The following is a 21,074-nucleotide window of genomic DNA, read 5'->3' on the forward strand; positions in this document are numbered from 1 at the left end:
GTAGGTAGGTAGGTAGGTAGGTAGGTAGATAGATAGATAGATAGATAGATAGATAGATAGATAGATAGATAGATAGATAGATAGATAGATAGAATGACCTGTTCAACTGGCTCAGAGATGAACTGATTATTCATTTAATCTACATTTTGGTTAGCAAAACAATTTAGCAGGTGAATCTGAATTTCCCCTGACTGAAGATTTGTTTCTGTTTATAACAGGAAAACTTAGAAAGTGAATTGACCTCAATTCATGCTCAGTACGATGATCTAGTATTGGAGTACGAGCAGCTAAGAAGAGAAAATGAAGAACTGAAATTGAAATTAAAAGAAAAAAATGACTTAGAGGAATTTGAGGCTCTCGAAAGAAAAGCAGAGAAAGATCAGGAGGTAAGAAAAATAGAAATAATGAATGTGAAACAAAAACACGAATGGCAACTCTATCAGCCTCGTGAAGACATTGATTTCTAACATGGAGGTGTTGCTGTTTTACCTGTATGTACACAACTTAAGGAATTTAATCGAGAGGCATTTAGTTTATACTCTTTTTAAGATAACCAGATTTATTTTCCACTGTACGTGAACAGGAGAACAAATGGAGCATCTTGAAGGGTTTAGTGACTTTGTCTTACACAGAGTGGTTTGGTTTGGTTGTTTGGCTGGTTTGGGTCTCTTGTTCCTCACTATGAAAGTTTCTGGTGGTCAAAAAATTCAAAGCTGAATTTTCAAAATTTTCACTTTGATAAACAACATTAAGACACATGCTTTCTCCTTTATACTTTTACGTAGTAGCATAATTTTCAATGTTTTCCTGAGGATAGATAGCAAAATAAGAGTTAATAATCTTACACCTTGTAGGTTCTCAGCAACAATAGTAATAGTTTAAAGTTCCTACATGAAGTCAACCTACCCCAATCAACCTAAATTCAAATCATATGAAACTATGTCATTATAGGGCCAGTTGGATCATTAATTGGAAGGAAAAAACTTAAGATTCCCCAAACACAGTCTGTCCAAAATATAGGTTATTAAAATTGTGACTGGAGTTTGCTTATTCACTAGTGATGTCATTATGACCTGTTGAGATCATTATGAAGACATGCTTTTCCCTATTTGTTTAATTTGTGGGTGTGAGTTTGTTTGAGTAGTGTTTCTCGGATTTTTTAAGATCTTATTTTTGTTATTTATTACATGTAGGTCTATGTGTCAGTGTTAAGTGTATACATGAATGAATGCAGGTGCCCATAGAAGCATCAGATCCTGGAGAGCTGCAGTTGCAAATGGTTTGGGATGCCTGCGGGGATGCTGGGAACTGAACTTGTGTCCTCTGTAGGGAGAGCGCCGTCCTTGTGACTGCTAAGCCAGCTCTCTAGCCCCTTTTCCTCTTGGATGTTTAGATTATCAGGTGCGCTACTACAGTAGCTGAACAGTTGATCTCTCAATCCCTTCTAAGACGGGTGTTTCTGAAGCAGTAAAGAATGCTTTCTTTGGTTTTCTTTCTTTTTTGCTTTATTAACAATTGGTTTGCTGTTTCCTATTCATATACTCTTACAGATGCAGCTAATTCATGAAATTTCCAACTTAAAGAATTTAGTTAAGCATGCAGAAGTATATAATCAAGATCTTGAGGTAAACATTTATCTTAGTATTTCTTTTGATAAGTAACTACAACTTAAAATATGTGTCCTATAATTAAACATAATTACAGAAAATAGAGAAATTATATTTTAAATATTAGTGATTTTTGACCAATTTAAATTTTTAACAAATCATTTATTAAGTTCAATTTTATTGTTCTTTGATTCTTTTAGAATGAATTAAGTTCAAAAGTAGAGCTTCTTAAACAAAAGGAGGATCAGATTAAGGACCTGCAGAAATACATAGATGCCCAGAAGTCAGAAAAGATGAAAATAGACCTGTCATACTCATCGGTAAAATCGGGTTTTCTTTTGCTGTGTGATTGACTTGGCATTTCTAGTACATCGTCATAATCTTCCTCGTAAATGCTTGGTTATATTGAGCCAACTGTGTACCAGGCTAGTTATAATCAATTTATATATGTTTAATATGGGCATAAATCTCCGATTAATGAATCGTTAGTGCGATCAACATTTTACCAATAGAGAGTTGAAGTAACTGTTTCAATGGTTTTAGGATTTTTTTTTTCCTTCTGTACCAGTGGGTGTGGGTGGTTTGGTTGGTTTGTTTGAAATAGGGTCTCTCTGTAAAGCTCAAGCTGACTTGAAATTCGATATGTTGGATGGGTTGACCTCTTAACTCAAGAGATCCCCCTGCCTGTCTCTAGTTCTGGGATTTAAAGGTGTGTGCCACCATACCTGGCTTAGGTTTTTTTATTAAACACCAACCAGTTGTTTAAATTGTACTTCCCAACCAGCTGTTATGATATAGGAAAATGTGGCCAGAATTTTTATCTTATCTTTACCCTTCTTGATGAGCTAAGAATAAGATGAGTGTTTTGCCTTGTGTGTTGTGGCACGGGTGAATGAAAGCTCAGAGACACTTGAGATGGGGTCCCCAGCCTCGGTGGCCTGCAGCGCTTTCCCTTCACCCAGGGCATTTTTATTTTTCTCAGTTACAATTATGCCAGTTGGTTTCCATGTGCTCCAAACAGCCTGAATGAAGCTTCCACAGTATAATGCCGAGCACAACATCTCAATAAAGACTGGGTACCACAGTTATCTGGGTTTCCCTCCCAGCTGAGTTCTGCGTAGCTTTGCATCTTTGGGAAACTCTTCAGACAGGGTGCACATAGGGCAACAAAAGCTATCTGTAACCAAAAAGATGGATTGGAGCTAGGTGCCAACTCTAGAGCGAGGCCTTGTGTGACCCAGCAGGGGTTCGAGCTAGTTTCCAACTCTCTGGCGCCGCACCTGCTGGATTTCTGCCGCGTGTGTATGTGTGTTCTCCAGTGTAGTTCCCAAATCTGCCAAAACTGGACCTCCTGAGTCCTCTTTCTTTGTCTCTTGTCTAGGAACCCACTGAAGACCTGAAGCAGATGATGCAGACGCTGTCTGATATGGACGCTGTGGCCCTTGACGCCAAGAGAGAGTCGGCCTTCCTTAGGAGTGAGAACCTGACGCTGAAGGAGAAAGTTGTTAGTACTGTTCAGAGGTTATGACACGCAGTGGTGATCAGTACAGTGTCATCAGGCTTTTCTATTTTAAACAACCTTTTCTCATTTTACACACTAATCACGGTTGCCTCTCTCCCCTCTCCTCCTGCTCCGACCCCAGCCCCCATGTACTCCTCAGAGAGGCTGAGGCTTCCCGTGGGGAGTCAACAAAGTCTGGCACGTCACTTTGAGACAGGACCACCCCCCCCCATATCTAGGCTGAGCAAGGTATTCCTCCTTAGGAAATGGGCTTCAAAAAGCCAATTTAAGCTCTAGGGATAAGTCCTAGTCCCAATGCCAGTGACCCCACAGACTGCCCCAGCCACACAACTGTCACCACATTCAGAAGGTCTAGTTTGTCCTGTGCAGGTCCCCTGTTATCAGTTCAGTGAGCTCCCACTAGCTCAAGTCAGGTGATACTGTAGGAGTCCTCATGGCGGTCTTGACCCCTTTGTTTATATTATATATTATATTATTTTTTATATATTGTTAAGTGATTCAGTGGGCATCCCCATGATGGTCTTGACCCTTTGTTTATATATTATATTCTATATATTATTGGGTGATTCTGTGGGTATCCCCATGGCAGTCTTGACCTCTTTGTTTATATTATATTATGTTTATTATATTGTTAGGTGATTCTGTGACTGTCCCTATGGTGGTCTTGACTCCTTTGTTTATATTATATGTTGTCAATTTTCAATGTTTTTCTGACAGAATGAACTTTCAGATTCTTGTAAGCAAATGGAAAATGACATTCAGGCCTATCAACGCCAGCTGGAGGCAAAAAAGAAAATGCAAGATGATCTAGATAAGGAATTACAGTTTGCTTTTCAGGAAATATCAAAACTCACTGCCCTGGTAGATGGCAAAGGTACCGTACAAATTTTTAGGTTTGTACACTGACCCCCAGGAGCTTACCTACAGTGATTGAGTACATTCCCGGAATCACATGCCGGCTAAGCTCTTACTTATTAAAAAAAATTTACTGTTCAGTTTAAATATCTTCGATATCCATGTTTCTAAATATTAAGGGCTTAAAATTATTTTTCAGTGCAGTGGGCATGACTTGAGGGGTAGTTTAAAATCTTAAAAATCTAATTACTTTCTTGTCCACATAGACTAACTTATCAAAAACTTGTAGGTTTGCTGTCAAATTTGGAGCTGGAGAACAGGATTACTGATCTCCAACGAGAACTGAATAAAGAAGTTGAAGAAAAAGAAACTTTGCAAAAAGAAGTTCACTTGCTCTCGGAGTTGAAGTCTTTACCCTCTGAGGTAGAAATGCTGAGGAAAGAGGTAAGACAGCAGACGTAAACGTCTGGCTCAGAGCGTAATGGGCAGAGATGGCTCATGCGCTCACCGGCTCTTAGGGAACTTGGTAGAGAAGCAGTGTTTTCAAGGTGTATTTACCCAAGTGCTTAGTAGCGTGATCCATGCACCGGCTGTATTTGGTCTTCAAATGTATTTGCACACTTTTAGCCCCCCCCCCCCTTAGTATTGTCCCCACTTGTTGGTACTAGCCATAGCACTGCGTTGAAGAACACAGAATAGGAAAGAAGGTATATGGAGATGGTGGCTCATGCCTGTGATCCCAGCGTTCAAGAGGGTGAGGTGGGTTTACAGACCAGCCTGGGCTACAGAGTTAGACTCAAACAAATTTCTTTATGCAAAAAACAAATGTCTGTGACGTGTATTTTATATGCCCTCCTCTCAAGACTCAGGGAACGTCTTGACAAAGGGTGGAGTGATTGTAAGGAGCAGTGATTAGGGGGCTAGGGCGAAGCAGTATCCCGCATGTGACAGGACTCATGTGCTTACACCACAGCAGCTGTGGTGGCTGCCCAAGATCAAGAGAGGGCCACGTGAGCCCTCACCCCAGCTGAAAGCTATTGGCAATTGATGGCCCCTAGGAGAGGGGGAGAGGCCATTCTCTTTAGGGGTCCCTTGTAGGGTTACCATGGTCTGGTGGGTGGCTGCAGTCGTGCATATACATGGGTGACTGGTTGGACTTAGAAAGTTACAAAACAATAAAGAGGACTCAAAGTTGGGAGGGGGATTTAGGAGATTCCAGGAGGAATTGGTAGGGGCCTGAATATAATTGAAATACATCCTATTTGTGTTTGATATTCTCAAGACTAAATTTTAAAATTCCGTATTTAAAAAATACCAAGGGCAAGAGAGAGAGAGCTCGGTGGTTATGAACACTGACTAGTCTCCCAGAGGAGTCAAGTTTGATTCCCAGCACCCACGTTGCAATTCACAACTTACCCTGTTAACTTCAGTTCCAAGAGGATCTGAGGCCTTGATATGACCTCCATGGACACTGCATGCAAATGGTGCATAGATATACATACATACATACATACATACATACATACATACATACATAAGCATCCAAACACATGAGAAAAATAAATTTCAAAATAAAATGTAGCAAGGTTAAAGGCTAGCACTGATAGTTTTTGTAGCCACTATAAGTTTTCCTTGTTAGTAAACGCATCTGCAAACTCACCCATCAGCTTCTCTGTCTGTCTGTCTTCCTAAAAGAAATAAAAGTGCCAAGAATTTGAGTGCTTACTCTATGGAAACATCTTGCTAAAGAATGAAGCATTATTTTATTTATGCTGTAAACATGTAACAGCAGAGTTCCTTGAGCACTCAGTGCATGGAAAGACCAACAGGTGCTCTTTTCAGTCCTCCAACATGGCTGCCAGGCTGGTGCTGAGCCTCACGGTGTGTCCCTCAGCCAGGCGCTAACCTCTGTGCTTTTGCCCTTCTCTTGGTGGGCTTTTCAGCTCTCTCATCTTCCCCTTTCACAATGAGTAAACTACCCATAAATATATTGTGGATTATTTCATTATTTAAAATGATGCTTCTCAAAGAAAAATATAATAGCTCCATAAAATCAATTAAAGAAAAAAATTTTTTAAAAATTTTTTAATGACGCTTCCTATGTAATTCTTAAAAGCCTAGTTTGTCCATGTATTAAATGTTTAGGAATTTGAATTGCAGTCAATGTTTAGTTGGGGGGAGGGGGGTTGAATTTTGAGAAAAACGTAAAGTACCTGCCACACAGACATATTAAAAAACACTTTGAAGTGATAACTTGGGAACTAAATAAATCTCAGTTAGCTGTTTCTACTGCTCTTTCTCCATGCATTCTCTAACTGGAACTCAAAGACATCATGAAACAAGCATTTAAGACGGATTAAACGGCTACACGGAGAGGCAAGGACAGGAACGCTGCCGTCTGCTGTAGACAGACTGAATGGCTGTGTGCTTGCCTGCTGTGCACTGTGCTCTGAGGTCGACTCTCAGACCCGCAAATGAAAATGACCGCCATTCATTCCTCACAACCTTTGCTAACGTTCAAAGTTTCCAGAAAGTTGTTTCAGGGTATCTATCAAATTTTGCTACCATCCCTAATTCTGACTTGTTTTCCACAGCTGCATGAGAAATCCGAAGAGCTCTGTTTAAGAACCTCAGAAAGGGAAAACTTGTTTTCTGAAGTAGCTCATAAGGACAGTAGAATTCAAGCTTTACTTGAAGAAATTGGAAGGACTAAAGAAGACCTTCCAGCTTCCCAGCTGAATTGCAGAAGCAGAGAGGAAGCATACCAAACACTGGAAGCCCTTCACGTGGAACTCGAGCAGAAGTATGAAGTGGTTCTGGGGGACAATGACAGGATGAGACAGCAAATAGGAAATCTCTCTAAAGAAGCAGAAAACCTTGCTTCAAGTTTGGATTCCTTGAAGGCTGAGGTTGGTACAAACTGTCGATGAGAAACGGGCTTCTGCTTTCCTGAGTGTGGTCTGCATGCACGTGAGTTTGTCTACGTGTGATACAACGTTCTGCTTTTACTCTATCACACTTTTTCTTTAAAGCTTTCCCACAAGACTCAAGAGCTTCAGCAGAAAACAAACGAGAGTCAGGAGAGGTCAGATAAAATGGACGAGCTGAGAACACAGTTAGAACACAGAGAGTCCAGCCTGCAGTCTGCAGAGAAGGAGAGAGCACTGCTCACTGAGAGGCTTCAGCAAACCTTGGAAGAAGTAAGAGTCTTAACCCAAGAAAAGGAAGACCTAAAACAACTCCAAACAAGCCTGCAGATGGAGAGGGACCAACTGAGAAGTGACATTCAGGACACTGTAAACATGGTATGGTTCAGCCGGGTAGAACTGCGGAAGTCATGTCGTGTATGATTGAGTAGTAACTGTAAGATCAGTATGCTTCACATCCTGATGGAAATGGTTTTCTTTTTCTCTTGCCAAGAATGTAGAGACTCAAGAACAGTTACTAAATGCTCTTGAGTCTTTGAAGCAACACCAAGAAACAATTAACGTGCTGAAAATGAAAGCTGCTGAGGAGATGTCCAAGAATTTGCACATGGAGGACAGTGGAGGAAGTAGAGACGAAGTTGAGTGGAAGGTAGGAATGATGGTTGACTTTCCGTCTGCTTCTACAAGCTGCTCTTTAACAGCAGACACTGCCTTATTTCCTGCAGTGCTGAACCATAATCTGTGAGGTGAAATAAACTCTTCCCTCCCCAAGTTGCCCCTGATCAGCATTCCGTGACAGCAGTGGAAACATAACTAGGATAATGCACACCTGAACGGTGGAAGCTGGGGAGTCAATTAGAATAGGAAAATAATTCAAGGAAAAGTATGACAGATATAAAAGCCCTGAGATAACGTCAAGATTTAAAAGTATTTTTAAAACCTCTTAATGAATAGGAAGACAGAATTTGAGACTAGGTGACACATGTTTTGGACAGGGACAAGATCGTGAAGAGTCTGGTAAAACTACTGGGAGCCTGGACTTTTTCCACAAGGCTGTTTCTTAGCAATAGATTCTCCTTCAGGGTAGTGCCAGGCCACTCCTCCCTTAGGCATAAAGCATAACCCCGTGAGCTATTTCCCATCACTGGTGTACCTGCCTAAGGAATCATGGCGTCATCAAAGTTCGTGTATTCCTTAGGTTGCTCTCTTGTTGTTGTGACAAAATATCTGACAAAAGCAATTAAGTGAAAATTGCTTGGCCTCCGGGTGTAAAAGGTCTAATGCACCATGCTGGGAACTCAGGGCAGCAGAGATCCTGCTCCCAGTCAGGAAGTAGAGGGGTGGATGCTGCAGCTCTGCCCCCTTTTCCTTTTCATTCAGTCCAGGACCAGCCCATTGACGAGGAACAAAGTCTGTTTTCTCATTCCAACTGTAACCATCAGAACTCAGGGAAGCCATAAAGTCATCAGTATTCATTCTTTTTGTAACAAAAAAATCAAAAAACAAAAAAAGAAAAACCAAAATGCTACAGTTGTATAACTTAGAATATTTAAGGAAGATATATAGGCAGGAAAGGCATATCTTGATTATCTAATCAGTTTGAGTAAATGAATGTCCACAGAGTCAGGTTAACCTATTGTACATGAAAATTTCAGTGGTACAGCTACGTAGGTGGCTCTTATCAGTGAACGGGTATAGAACACCAGTACTGGAGCCTGACCACTTGTGTCCAAAGCTGGCTGTGTGCTCTCTCATGGTCTTGTGTAAATCTGAGTTCCCTAATTACCAAATAGGGATAGGAATAGTGCCTAGCGCCTGTCAAGGAGACTCGGGTGCTGGTGTGAGGCTAGCACTTGATACAGAATATAAGTGGGTACTTTAATATTAAGGTAGTTGTTAATTACCTAAACTCTTCTTTAATGTATTCATATTTAGGTGGATGGCTTAGATGAAGAGCAGAATCTACTGGCTGCAAATGCCCAAACATCGGTTTCAAGTGGTAGCGATAATGGGGTAACAGATGAACAGAGGAAAATACATTCTTTAATGCAGGAGAAGAGTAGACTCCAACAAACACTGGAAAGTCTTATTGCAGAAAAGGAGCAATTGAAGATGGACCTGAAGGAAAATATCGAAATGGTAAGATCTGGCTCTCTACAGCTGATTATACATTTTATCTGTTTATTTTGATATTATTAACTTTATTTGGGTATAATCTATATGCAGTAGATATGTCATGGAAGTGTAGGTTGGATGACTTTTGACAAATGTCTCTGCCTATATAGAGCCCCTGGGTGTTATGTGTTAACTTGGTAATAATTTTCCAGATTGATTTTCAGATCAGCTTTGCCATTTTACATTTCCATCAACAAATAAATAGAATTCTGGTGGCTCCATATTCCCCTTACCAACACTTTATATTTATTTGTGCTTTCAATTTTAGCCATTCTTTTTCAAATGTACCTATCTTACTTTACTGTTCCCTAGCAACAAAAGATGTTGAAACTTTTTCATAAACTAATTAGCCATTGAATATCCTTAATAAATATTCCCTTAATGTTGTGTTAGAGTTTGCAGATATCATACGTATTTTGTTAAATTGGTTCCTAGATGTTTCTCTTTTGCTATTGTAACTTTTAATTTTGTCTTAAGTCATTCATGCTTGCCAGTAATCCCTGACTAGGTTTTGGGTTTTTTTGTTTGTTTGTTTGTTTGTTTTTTATCTATTATAGGGTTTTTTTATGGGTTGAAATTAATAATTTAGGAAATTCACTGTGAATCCCCTAGAACCTATAATCTGTGCTGTTTTAATTTTCTGTATTTAGAATTGTTTCGTCTGTTTTATCAACAGACTAAATGAAAATTAGCACGCAGACACAAAGCGTGTTCCTTCTCTGATTCGTTATGTTTCGATGACCTTCGTATTCAAGTCTGCTGTTTTGTGATCTTCATAATGGATTAGTTCCACATCCTCCCAGCAAAGGGTGGGAGCCATTGTGAACTGGCTGCTCATTGATCAGTACTTGAATGCAAAGCCATAAATACATAAGAAAAACAATATGGCTTTAGTCTTTTTGGCCACTGAAAGCAGACTGACCACTTTAGAGTTGTCTTTGTCTATGCAGTATCACTTTGATTTCTTCATTTTGAGTCAAAAATGATTTCTGAGTTTTCCTGATTTCATAAAGATGAGAAAATATTATAAATTCTAATCTAGAACTTTTTTTAAACACTAGACTATTGAAAACCAGGAGGAATTAAGAATTCTTAGAGATGAACTCCAAAGGCAACAAGAGATAGCTGCACGGGAAAAAGACGAAGCCTCCAAGAAGAGCGACGAGCTCTCCAGGACGTGTGAGAGATTGGCAGAGGTAGAAGAAGAGTTAGAGGAAAAGGTGCGCTTCCCTTCCCACACTGTTGTCTTGACTGTCCCCACCACACAAACCACAAAGCTAATAAATGCGTTTCCTCTAGTCTTAAATTAAGGAATAGGGAATATCTCCAAAGTGAAGAAGTATTAATGTTAACAGTTTGAAGTTTCAATTTGTATTAAATTCTTAATTAAGTCCTTGCAAAGATTATATAATTATAACATCTTTAGGTGAGAGTCAGGCAGCCTTAGATGGTCTAAATTAATCATGTAATATAGTCATCCATCAAAATTAAAGAGTACTACCATGGATTAGATACTCTGAGTACTTGAGAAATATTAGTCATCAAATAAAAGTTCCTCCCATGTGGAGTCGTGTTGACGTTTCTTTGAATTATAAGGCTGCTCACGATCACCATCTTGGATGCTGACAGGTTTCTGCATCACTGGTAAAAGAGAAGTAAAGTCATGTGAGGCCTGAGACTGACCAGCGACTGAGTGACTCTGCAGGTTCCTTCTGATAGGATGAGAGCAATGCCACTGCTGGATGGCATGCTGTAGTTTGTGCCATGTTCTGGCTAGCATTCTTTTTTTTTTTAAATCCCAACTCCTTTTATATAATTGAATTTACTTTAAAACCTTGTGTTGTTTTTTTTTTTTTTTAAACTCCTCAAAGAAGTGAAATCAGCAGCTGATAATAGTTGATGCTTCTGAGTTTATTTGGGCCATTCTGTAAACATCTTGTTAAAAGTAAAAGACGATGGAAAACAGATATGGTCACTCACAGCTGTAATCCCTGCAGTTTGGGGGCCGAGGCAAGGGGGCCACTGTAAATCTGATACCAGCCTGGACTTCCTAGAGTGTTCCCAGCCAGCCTGGGCTACAGAATGAGACTGTCTCTAAAGAAACAAATGATAAGTGTATAATATTTATATCATAGGGAATTATAGTTATTTGGAATCTATACTTATGTACTTTAGTCTCTTGGCTTTTTAGTTTTATTTTCTCTTCTCATCTTGCTACCTTGATCAACCTATGTAAGTTTCCAAGGTAATAATACCAGAATTACCATAAAGTTACTGGTCTACAAGACCAGACAAGCAATATATCACTGTTCTCTCTCTCTCTCTCTCTCTCTCTCTCTCTCTCTCTCTCTCTCTCTCTCTCTCTCCTTGAACTCACTCTGTAGAGACCCACTGCCTCCCCAGTGTCCCCACAAGCAGCATTGTCACCATTCTTGGTCCTTTAAAAGTTGAAGTGCCAGTGGTGTTCCTTTTGATGGCTCAGTGAAGAGTTCTTTTGTGCTTCTTCCTAGTATCTGATATCTCCCAGCTGTCCTGGGACTGCACCACTCCAGTCTCTGATGCTGTTTTCTCGTAGCTTGCTCTTCCTGGTTTCTCTGTGTCCTTTTCTGCCATTGATTTGAAGGACCACTGTAGTCCAAAAGAATCTAATCTTAAGGCTTACAGTTAGTTATATCTTTAAAAATCCCGTTTCCAATCAAGTTCACATTCTGAATAGTCCTGAATTGCTTAACCAAACATAAGCATGTCTAGAGGGCTAGTTCACTCTTAATGGTGCTTGTCTGTTTGCTTTGTGTAGACAATGCTCAGTTAATGGTACTACATAAAAATTTAGCAAAGTATCAGTAACATGGTAATTATAAAAAATTGTCCCTCCTAAGAACCAGAAACTCCAAGAAAAGCAGCACCTCCTTCTCAGTGCAGAGGAAGATGTGAGTAAGATGCGGGAAAGGATGACTGAAATGGAGAGCCTAAGGGATCAGCTCAGGAGCCAAGGACTGGCGTTGGCGCGCGTGGAAGCAGAGAGACTTGAGTTGTCTCAGAAACTTGAGGAAAATTGTGAGAAGTTGAAATCTCTAACCAAAGAAAGAAATGATCTAAAGGAATTGCAGGAATCATCTGAAATAGAAAGAAGACAGCTTGCAGAATATGCAAGAGAAATCAAAGCTACGGTAAGTAATACTGTAGCCTTTTTCTATCTGCTAAATGTTTCTTTGGAAACCTAGTCAGCTGGGAGGCAGTGTTGAGCAAGGGCTGTAAAATTTTTTATATTTCACTTCCTAAGGGCCTACAAACAGAAGGACTAAGCATTGCTCACACACATCTGAAAGAGCACCAAGAAATCACCGACGAGCTAAGAAGCATTTCTGAGAAAGAAGCTCAGGTAGCAAGCACTCAGAACACAGACAAATCCAATACCGAATCGCAAGAAAAGGTATGTCATTTTTGCATCATGTCCTCGGCCACTTCTTTCCTCCTCTTTTGAAGGAAAATAAGTAGATAGTTATAATGTATCCATTGGCCAGGAATTTGTTGACTGTCTACTGGAGTCTGGGTTACAGATACAAAGGGGAAAGTCAGGTTGGTGCATACCTGTAACCTCAGAACTTGCTGGGTGGAGCAGGAGAATCAGGAGTTAAGACCATCCTGTACTCCATACTCCACAGAGAGTTTAAGGATAGCCTATGTAAGACCCTGTTTAAAGAAAGAAAAGAGAGGGGCTGGAGAGATGGCTCAGCAGTTAAGAACATTGCCTGCTCTTCCAAAGGACCTGAGTTCAATTCCCAGCAACCACATGGGGGCTCACAACCATCTGTAATGAGGTCTGGCGCCCTCTTCTGGCCTTCAGGCATACACACAGACAGAATATTGTATACATAATAAATAAATAAATATTTTTAAAAAAGAGAAAGAAAAACAGTGGTAATGGAGGGACAAAATCCTGATTGGTTTGTAGTAGAAGCTGATAAATGAACAATCATAAATGAATAAGACACCATCAAATAATTGTAACTGCTATGGAAAGATGATAATGGAATAACGAACAGTCTGCTCTTTGCCAAGCACTGGAAGTACTGTGTAATAAAGCAGGTCTTTTTGTCAGTGTGTGCACGTGACAGTCCCTCAGTTCTCACGTGGTGCCTGTGGAAATATGATATGCAAAGTACATCATTCCACTAGCGATTGGTGTGAATAGGAAGTCAGTGTGCACAACAGAAAACATGGGAGATGGCATTGGGATTCAACAAAAGATGGGGGCTATACATTTACTGGAATATTCATAAACACCTAAGACAATTTCCTTTTTTGCTTATAAGGTGAGAATAAGTCTAGAAACTAAGCCTGCAACTGAATTAATAGTGTGATGATAATATATACAGATTGGGCCACTTTGGAAGCAAAAAAGGAAGCATGACAGACTGGTAGTGACATCATATAGAATCCACAGGGATTGAAAGTGAGAGAGTATAACAGAGACTTATTGCCCTAAGGGAGACTCTAATATTCAAGGTCACATTCATTGCTGGGTAAAATTTCCTGATCTTTTCTATTTAAAAAAAGAAATGTAATCTCTAGTTAGTAACACTGCGCTTTATCAATATCACAAGATCCCAGAGCTTCAAGAACAAGAGCTCCTTCCTGTTTTGAACGAAGTCAAGGAGATTCCAGGAAAAGTGGATGAACTGGAGCTATTGGAAGAACACTGCAGAACAGCGGATTCAGAGCCACCAGAAAGCATAGAGAGGCTTGGGCTGACTGAGAAGCTTCAAGAAAGTCAGAAAGAGATCAGATGTCTCGCTGAAGAGAGGGACGACTTGAAAATGATGCTAGAAACACTTCATGTCGAATGTGCCCAGCTGAAAGAAGATGCCAGGAAAACTTTGGCTAAAGTGAGTATTTTGTTTTGTGTTGAGATAGTCTCATGTAACCAGACTTGGCCTTGAATTCATATTTCTCTTGCCTCCCTTTCCCCAATTCTAGGACACAGGATGTGTACCACTATGTTTAGATAAATGAGCTTCTTTCTTCCTTCTTAACTAGTGTTTTATAAAAGGGTTGCTTGTGCCACATTTAAAAATCTCAGTGCTAACTCTGCAGGTGGTTCTAATCATGTAATGACAGGAAGCAGGATAATTAAAAATTATTCCTGAATGTAAAGAAATAATTGAAACTGTCTGAACATCTTTGTTCTTGAGTATTCAAAATTGACTTAGAAGAATCAATGCTTTAATAACAGAAAAGAGAATATTTCTTTCTTTCTTTCTTTGAGTCCATGCTTCCACACTATGCCTGGTGATAGGGAACTGTATATAATCTCCTCACTCTGCCTGGTGATAGGGAACTGTATATAATCTCCTCACTCTGGGAGTCTGAGACAAGGGGTGAGGTCCTGTATTAAATTGCCAGAAAACCCTTTTCTCCTAGAAGGCATTTCTGTCTTCTTCGCTTTGGTTGGAAACCTGGAAATCATCCCTGCTCTTGCTGTGTCTTCCTGTTCCCTCACTGCAGTACAGTGTCCAAACCATGCTGGTGTGTGTGTGTGTGTGTGTGTTGTGCGTGCGTGCGCGCGTGCGTGTGCGTGCGTGCATGCGTGTTTGTGCGTGTGTGTTACAAGAACAGGTAGACTTTGTAGACACAGTGTTTTTTATCAAAGGTTGGCTGTGTGTTAAAACCCTCCAGTTTTTTTATCCACATTACCAATACCTTTATACAGAATCACCATTATTTCTTTGTCACTCCCTATATTCATTTTGTTTTAGATTTTCATTATCTCATGTGTCTGTGTATTTTGCCTGTTTATACATCTGTTTACCACATGTATGCCTGATGCTCAAGAAAGTGATGAGTCTCTGTGTGGGTACTTACGTTCATTCTTACACGTATCTAATACAGTTCCCATTCTGAGACAAAGTGCTGTGTTCTTGAATGTGTTCAGTCTATTAGTGTTACTCTTTAAAACCTAGACTCCACTCATGGCCCATGAGGCCCAGGACCACAGACCCTGCCGGTATCTAACCTTGCTGCAGCCTCCCTTTCCATGACGCCCTCTGTGCCCTTCTGTTCTTCTCAGGACTTGTTAGTGATCTGATCATTTCCCCACCTGCAGGACTTACACATGTGCCTTTTGTGAGTGGTGCTTTCTCCCACAGCTCTCGGGTCTTTGTTCCCTAGCAAGCCTTTCCAATCACCCATGATGATAAGTATGCCTGACAGTAATGCCCTGAGTAGCTCATCTCTTCTGTTAGCTGAAATTTGTCATAGCTTCTGTCTTTTCCCCCTACAGTGTGATTCTGGCAGAAATCATAGAAAGAAAGAAAAAACTCACTATTTTGTCTGTAGCCTTGTCTAATAGGACACTTGACAAGGTAGTGAGCCCTTAAATAAACATATTTACTGCCTGGAGAGTGGGAGAATGTAGAAAACTTACTCTGTAAATGAGCCATTGGATACTCTCTCTATCATATAAGAAAATGCCTACTTTCTTTTCTTTATAATTATCTTTAGTTATCAAATGTATTGTCTTGGAATTCCCTTAAGATACAGGAAGCTCTCACAGACAAGACCAGTTCTTGGATGTGGAAGGGCAGTGAGACGACTTGGGGGGGGTGGGCAGCTGATAGAGCAGAGCAGAGCAGAGCCGAGCCGGCTCCAGGTCACCGAGAGGAGAAACAGAAACTCTCGAGCTGTGAAAGGACAAGTTTTAGGGATGTAGCTAGGGGTGGTGCTAGCTTAGTAGAAAGAACAAGTTTTAGGGATGTAGCTAGGGACTGTGCTAGCTTAGTAGAAAGGTGTTTATAGAATTTCCAAGATCCATGACTTCCCTAACCCCGATAGTTGGCTCGGTTTCCAGCATCAGGTGTGATTTCTTTCTTGTTGAGCAGGTCTTAAATCTAATTAGAGAACTGCTGGTTACCAACAATGTATACTTGCTACTGCCTCTCCCATGGGGTTATTGTACTGTACCTGTCAGAGGAGAAAGGGGTCTACTGTGCCTGCAGCCGGTTCCCCAGGCAGAGCATGAGCCATCACAGCATCTCAGAGATGTCACAACTCAGAGTTTCCTCTTTGCTTTATATTTCTCAAGAGCTTTATAAGCAAAGCTTTTCAAAATGGAGGTAGTTATACTATAATGGTTAGATTTCCATAAACTTCTTGGAATTTTCTCTAATACTAAAGCATCTAGAAACTGAAGAGGAACTTAACGTTGCTCGTTGTTGCCTAAAAGAGCAAGAGAAAAATATTGACGCACTAAGAGCGAGCCTCTCCCAGAAGGAAACCGAGCTGTCAAGTATTCGTGCACAACTAAAGTCGGCCACTGATGAACTAGAGAGAAAGGTAAACTGAGGGAGAGAAGCAGGGGGAGGAGACCAGAAGGGGGTTGCTAACTTGAAGATTACTGCTCACATACTCATTTATTTTGAAATCTATTCTATATTTTTTTCATTAAAATAGGAGAGACTGTGTGTTGTGCACACGTGCACATGTGCCTGTATATTTTGTGCTGATAACTTATTTCATTGTTGTTTAAAGATTCAAGAACTCTGTGAGAAACAGGAACAACTTAATATAAAAGAAACTAATGAGGCACAAGGGAAAATGAATGAACTAGACCAAGTCAAGGCGCTTCTCCTAGCCAAGGACTCGACAGTGCAGAGGCTGGAGAGTGACAGGCTCCAGCTGACTAAGGAGCTAGAAGGAAGTCAGGAGGAAGTGAGGATTCTAACTAAGGAAAGAGATGAGCTCAGAAGAGTACAGGAGGCTCTCCGTGTGGAAAGCGAACAGCAGAAAGAAACCATGAAAGAAATTGGCGCTAAGGTAAGTCTCTGCTAATTTGGGGAAAACAAAACGAGGACTAAGATGATTGTGATGTCACCTGCTAAGTTTTATTAATTTTTCTGTAATGATAAAGGGGAAGCTAAAACTGTAGTCGTCATCTGAGTGATGGCATAGAGATTACTAGTTCGAGTGATGTTTCAAAGGGAAGTGGATCAAGCAGCAGGTACTTGGATTTGGAAAGGCAAATGCTGACTTTCAGTTACGTAGAAAAGGACATGTACTTATTCGTTCCCTCCATCTCATCAAAGAAGCACAGCATCATTAGACTAAATGTAAAAACATCTGCCTTTCTCTTAAAAACAAGCAAAACCCACTTCTGTGGACCTGTGACCTAACTTATTTTCTCAGCTCCAAGAACTTGAGGACAGAGAGCGTGGATGCCTAGCGATGAAGACTGTTAATGAGAGCCAAGGAAGCGGACATGAAGTGGAATGCTTGAACAAGCAGCTGGAGGCCCAGAAGGCAACTCTGGAGAGGGTGGAAATGCAGAATGTAACCTTGACTCAAAGGCTTCACGCAACCCTTGACGAAATGGGATCGGTAGCAAAAGAAAGAGATGAGCTTAGGAGTTTGGAAGAGCGCCTCACGGTAGAGAGAGGCCAGCTGGAGGAGAGCCTTAAAGAGACAGTAACTAGAGTGAGTTGCCATTTCTCCGCCATCATGTAGCTTAATGTGCTAATGACACTTGGGCAAAGTGTACAATTTGTCCCAAGAGTCTAGTTGTAGCATTTTACACTACACACATTTGCACGGTCCTGCAAAGACAGCAGATTCACACTCTCCATTCATAGGGGACTGGTAAAAAACACACAGCGTATCTGGATCACAGAGTGCTGTACCTTTGCTAACAAAGTAGACTGGCACTGTGTCTGTAGTGTCCTCCTGGGGAAAGGTGAGCTAACAGTGGCTCATCTAGAATATGTAGTCACGTCCCGGAGCAGCTCAAGAGTGAGGACTGGGAGGCCTTTGATCTTTGGTATAGCTTCTGTCGGAACTGTTTTTCTTCAATGTCTTCTTTCTTTTCCTAATAATTAAGGGTCTGGAAAAAGACGAGGAGCTGAGAGTTGCTCGTGTGCACCTGCAAGAGCACCAGGAGACTATCAGCAAGCTCAGGGAGAGTGTGTCTGATAAGGTAGATGAACTGTCACGTATCCAAGGGGTCTTAGTACGCTCACATGCTGTTCTAGAAGCGTGGGTATTTTTAGCTGGGAGGTGGTGGCGCACGCCTTTAATCCCAGCACTCGGGAGGCAGAGGCAGGCGGATCTCTGTGAGTTCGAGACCAGCCTGGTCTACAGAGCTAGTTCCAGGACAGGCTCCAAAACCACAGAGAAACCCTGTCTCGAAAAACCAAAAAAAAAAAAAAAAAAAAAGAAGCGTGGGTATTTTTAATCTGGATAGACCAGAACTGAAGTCAGATCCTCTGTGTAAACTGTGAACCTGTCTAAATTTGAAGCCCATGATTTGCTGATTGAATTTTAAGACTGTTGTTTGGGGATTTTTGCTCATATTTTCAGTGCTCTAACTTATTATATGGTTGTCTTAAGAGCCAAGAACTCCAGGAAAAAGCACGTCAACTTTCTCAGGTAGAAGCTGAGCTCGGGGAAAGGATGGATCAGATGGAGCAATTGAAGAAGCAGCTAGGAGCCCAGAGTTCAACTCTGGAGAACATAGAAATAGAGAAGTTAAAGTTGACTCAGCAAGTTTATGAAAACCTTGAAGAAATAAGAATTGTCACCAAGGAAAACGATGACCTAAAAATTGTGGATGAAGCCCTCAGAGTAGAGCGAGACCAACTGAGGAAAAGTCTTCAACAAATGGAAGCAAGTGTAAGTTCTGTCCTGCCCTAGCAGGTTTCTAGATCATCTGGGCAGGGGCGGGTTGGCATTGAGTCCTTCATTCCGACAGGAATGGCAGGTGGTTTGTGTTCTTGAACTGTTTGAATTCAGCGTTTCTTTGTGGAGTTTTTAACCTAGATATATACTGACCCAGTTGTCAAAGAAGTGTATGTGCAGATGAGCGTATACATAAACATATATACACGTAGTTCCCAGTGCTGCTTGGTTATAACAGTTTGTGATAAAAATGGGAAAGAAACAACCTAAAGGTGTCTTAGGAAGAAATGGCAAATACAAGCAATATGCTAAAATTCTGTGCAAGTTGGTTGGTCTCAATGTCCCAATCAGGAAAAGGTCTGTGGATTTCTAACAGTAAAGAATATTAAGTAGTGAGAGCCTCTCCCCCACCCCCCTGCGCCCCCCAGTTTGGTTCACTGGGTGAAGCATTTGCTGCACCGGCCTGACGATCTGAGTTCATTCTCTGGAGCCTATGTTAAAGAAGGACGGGAAAACAGACCCACAGAACTGTCCACTGATAAACACTTATTTCTGAAAATGCTACTTAATGTTAAGATATGTTCCTGTTTTAAAAGGGCCTGGAAAAGCAAGAGGAACTAAGAATTGCGCACATGGACCTGAAGGAGCACCAGGAAACCATTGATAGACTCAGAGGGAGTGTGTCCAAGAAGACAGATGAAGTATCAAATATGAAAATGGAATTAGAAAATGCAAATATTAAATTACAGGAAAAGGTATTGATTGGGCATCCCGTTTTTTCACATCGGGAAGCCTTTGGGGTTGTAAAGGTTCTCCACACTGGGAAATAGTCCGGCAGCGCTCACTGTAAGGCCTGCATTTCTTTCCCTTGGGTGGGTGCCCATTCTCCTGCACAGCCAGCAACAAAGTTCACAGCAATTTATCCAGAACAGTGGGAAAGTGAGAACAGCCTGCATATCAGCGAGTGAGTGGGGACTGCCTTGTCATCTTAAGTTCCGAAGAAAACAAAAGTAGACCAGGGTGTTAAAGGTCAGGTTTATATTAACCTCAAGGAAAGGATACGCAGATGTTGGATGCTGGAAATGCTGTCTAGTTTGGTCTGGGTTATGGTTTTATAGATGTATGCATATATCAAGAATAACTAAGCCAGGTGGTGGTAGCACATGCTTTTAATCCCAACACTTGGGAGGCAGAGGCAGGTGGATCTCTGTGAGTTCAAGGTGTGGTGGCGCACACCTTTAATCCCAACACTTGGGAGGCAGAGGCAGGTGGATCTCTATGAGTTCAAAGCCAACCTGGTCTATAGCGAGGGTTCTAGGAGAGCCAGGGCTACACAGAGAGATCCTCAAAAAAAAAAGGAAAGAAACACCAAAAACCCAAAGTCTACATTTAAGATTAGTATACTCTCTATGTGTTATACCTCAAAAGAAAACTGCCTTTAGGAACCATTTATAAAAATTAGATGGAAAGATTGCTGTCTTAATTGGTTTAGAGACTATTCTTTTCTTCCCCACCAAGAGTACTGGGATTAGGGCATGCATGGCCACTCCCAGCAAAGCTGTGCTCCAGCCTTCTCTTAAAGCAGTCCGTATCCTCGCCTGCAGTTAGGAGTTCTCAGCACCTCTGGCCCTCCAGCTCCAGAGGCTCCCATTCCTCTGCCTTCCATGATCACCTCGCTCACATAGTGGAAAGTGAATGAAGCTTTCTGCAGATGGAGAAATGGCTCAGTCCTCTCCTAGAGGACCCAGGGTTGATCCCCACAGACTCCCTGGTGGCTTACAACTCTCCTTTACCTCCAGCTCCAGGAGACTCCCGACACCCTCTTCTGACTTCCATGGGCACCAGGCATACACATGGTGCATAGACATACATGTAGGCAAAGCACCCTTAACCGTAAAGTAAAACAATAAAAGTTAAAGATAAAGCTTTCTTTGAAAAGTCTATCCTAATGTGATTTCTTGTCTCCAGATTCAAGAACTTAAGGCAAATGAACTTCAACTTCTTAAGTTAAAAGGAGATGCTAGTGAAACACAAAAGCAACTCAAGCAGCAGGGCTTAACTCTGAGTAAGATAGAGATGGAGAATTTAAATCTGGCCCAGAAGCTTCATGAAAATCTTGAAGAAATGAAATCTGTAATAAAAGAAAGAGATAATCTAAAGAGAATGGAGGAAATGCTCAAGATGGAGAGAGACCAGCTTAAGGAGACCCTAAGGGACAGCATGCATAAGGTGAGCTGTGCTCCTTCTTCCTGTCTGGAACCACCGTGCTTGAAAGTACAGGATCCATAGATGAGCTCTCTCCTCCCTCCCTCCCTCCCT

The 21,074-nt window shown here is 41.2% G+C and overlaps 1 protein-coding gene across 1 annotated transcript in view; it reads left to right on the forward strand.

Annotated features, from left to right (window-relative positions):
- The window catches only part of Cenpe (centromere protein E), a 64,020-nt gene that overhangs the window by 17,714 nt on the left and 25,232 nt on the right, over positions 1 to 21,074 (forward strand). Inside the window, exons 16-36 of the mRNA XM_013349949.1 lie at positions 219 to 386; positions 1,551 to 1,625; positions 1,808 to 1,927; positions 2,989 to 3,111; positions 3,847 to 4,003; positions 4,274 to 4,428; positions 6,579 to 6,893; positions 7,017 to 7,289; positions 7,405 to 7,560; positions 8,847 to 9,050; positions 10,148 to 10,306; positions 11,966 to 12,256; positions 12,370 to 12,519; positions 13,694 to 13,975; positions 16,263 to 16,421; positions 16,617 to 16,901; positions 17,271 to 17,558; positions 17,959 to 18,054; positions 18,468 to 18,749; positions 19,352 to 19,510; positions 20,724 to 20,984. Of these exons, the coding sequence (XP_013205403.1) occupies positions 219 to 386; positions 1,551 to 1,625; positions 1,808 to 1,927; positions 2,989 to 3,111; positions 3,847 to 4,003; positions 4,274 to 4,428; positions 6,579 to 6,893; positions 7,017 to 7,289; positions 7,405 to 7,560; positions 8,847 to 9,050; positions 10,148 to 10,306; positions 11,966 to 12,256; positions 12,370 to 12,519; positions 13,694 to 13,975; positions 16,263 to 16,421; positions 16,617 to 16,901; positions 17,271 to 17,558; positions 17,959 to 18,054; positions 18,468 to 18,749; positions 19,352 to 19,510; positions 20,724 to 20,984 (4,158 nt within the window). The remainder of the gene's footprint in view (positions 1 to 218; positions 387 to 1,550; positions 1,626 to 1,807; positions 1,928 to 2,988; positions 3,112 to 3,846; positions 4,004 to 4,273; positions 4,429 to 6,578; positions 6,894 to 7,016; positions 7,290 to 7,404; positions 7,561 to 8,846; positions 9,051 to 10,147; positions 10,307 to 11,965; positions 12,257 to 12,369; positions 12,520 to 13,693; positions 13,976 to 16,262; positions 16,422 to 16,616; positions 16,902 to 17,270; positions 17,559 to 17,958; positions 18,055 to 18,467; positions 18,750 to 19,351; positions 19,511 to 20,723; positions 20,985 to 21,074) is intronic.

This window comes from Microtus ochrogaster, chromosome 21 (assembly GCF_000317375.1).
Source record: "Microtus ochrogaster isolate Prairie Vole_2 chromosome 21, MicOch1.0, whole genome shotgun sequence".
Lineage (NCBI taxonomy): Eukaryota > Metazoa > Chordata > Mammalia > Rodentia > Cricetidae > Microtus > Microtus ochrogaster.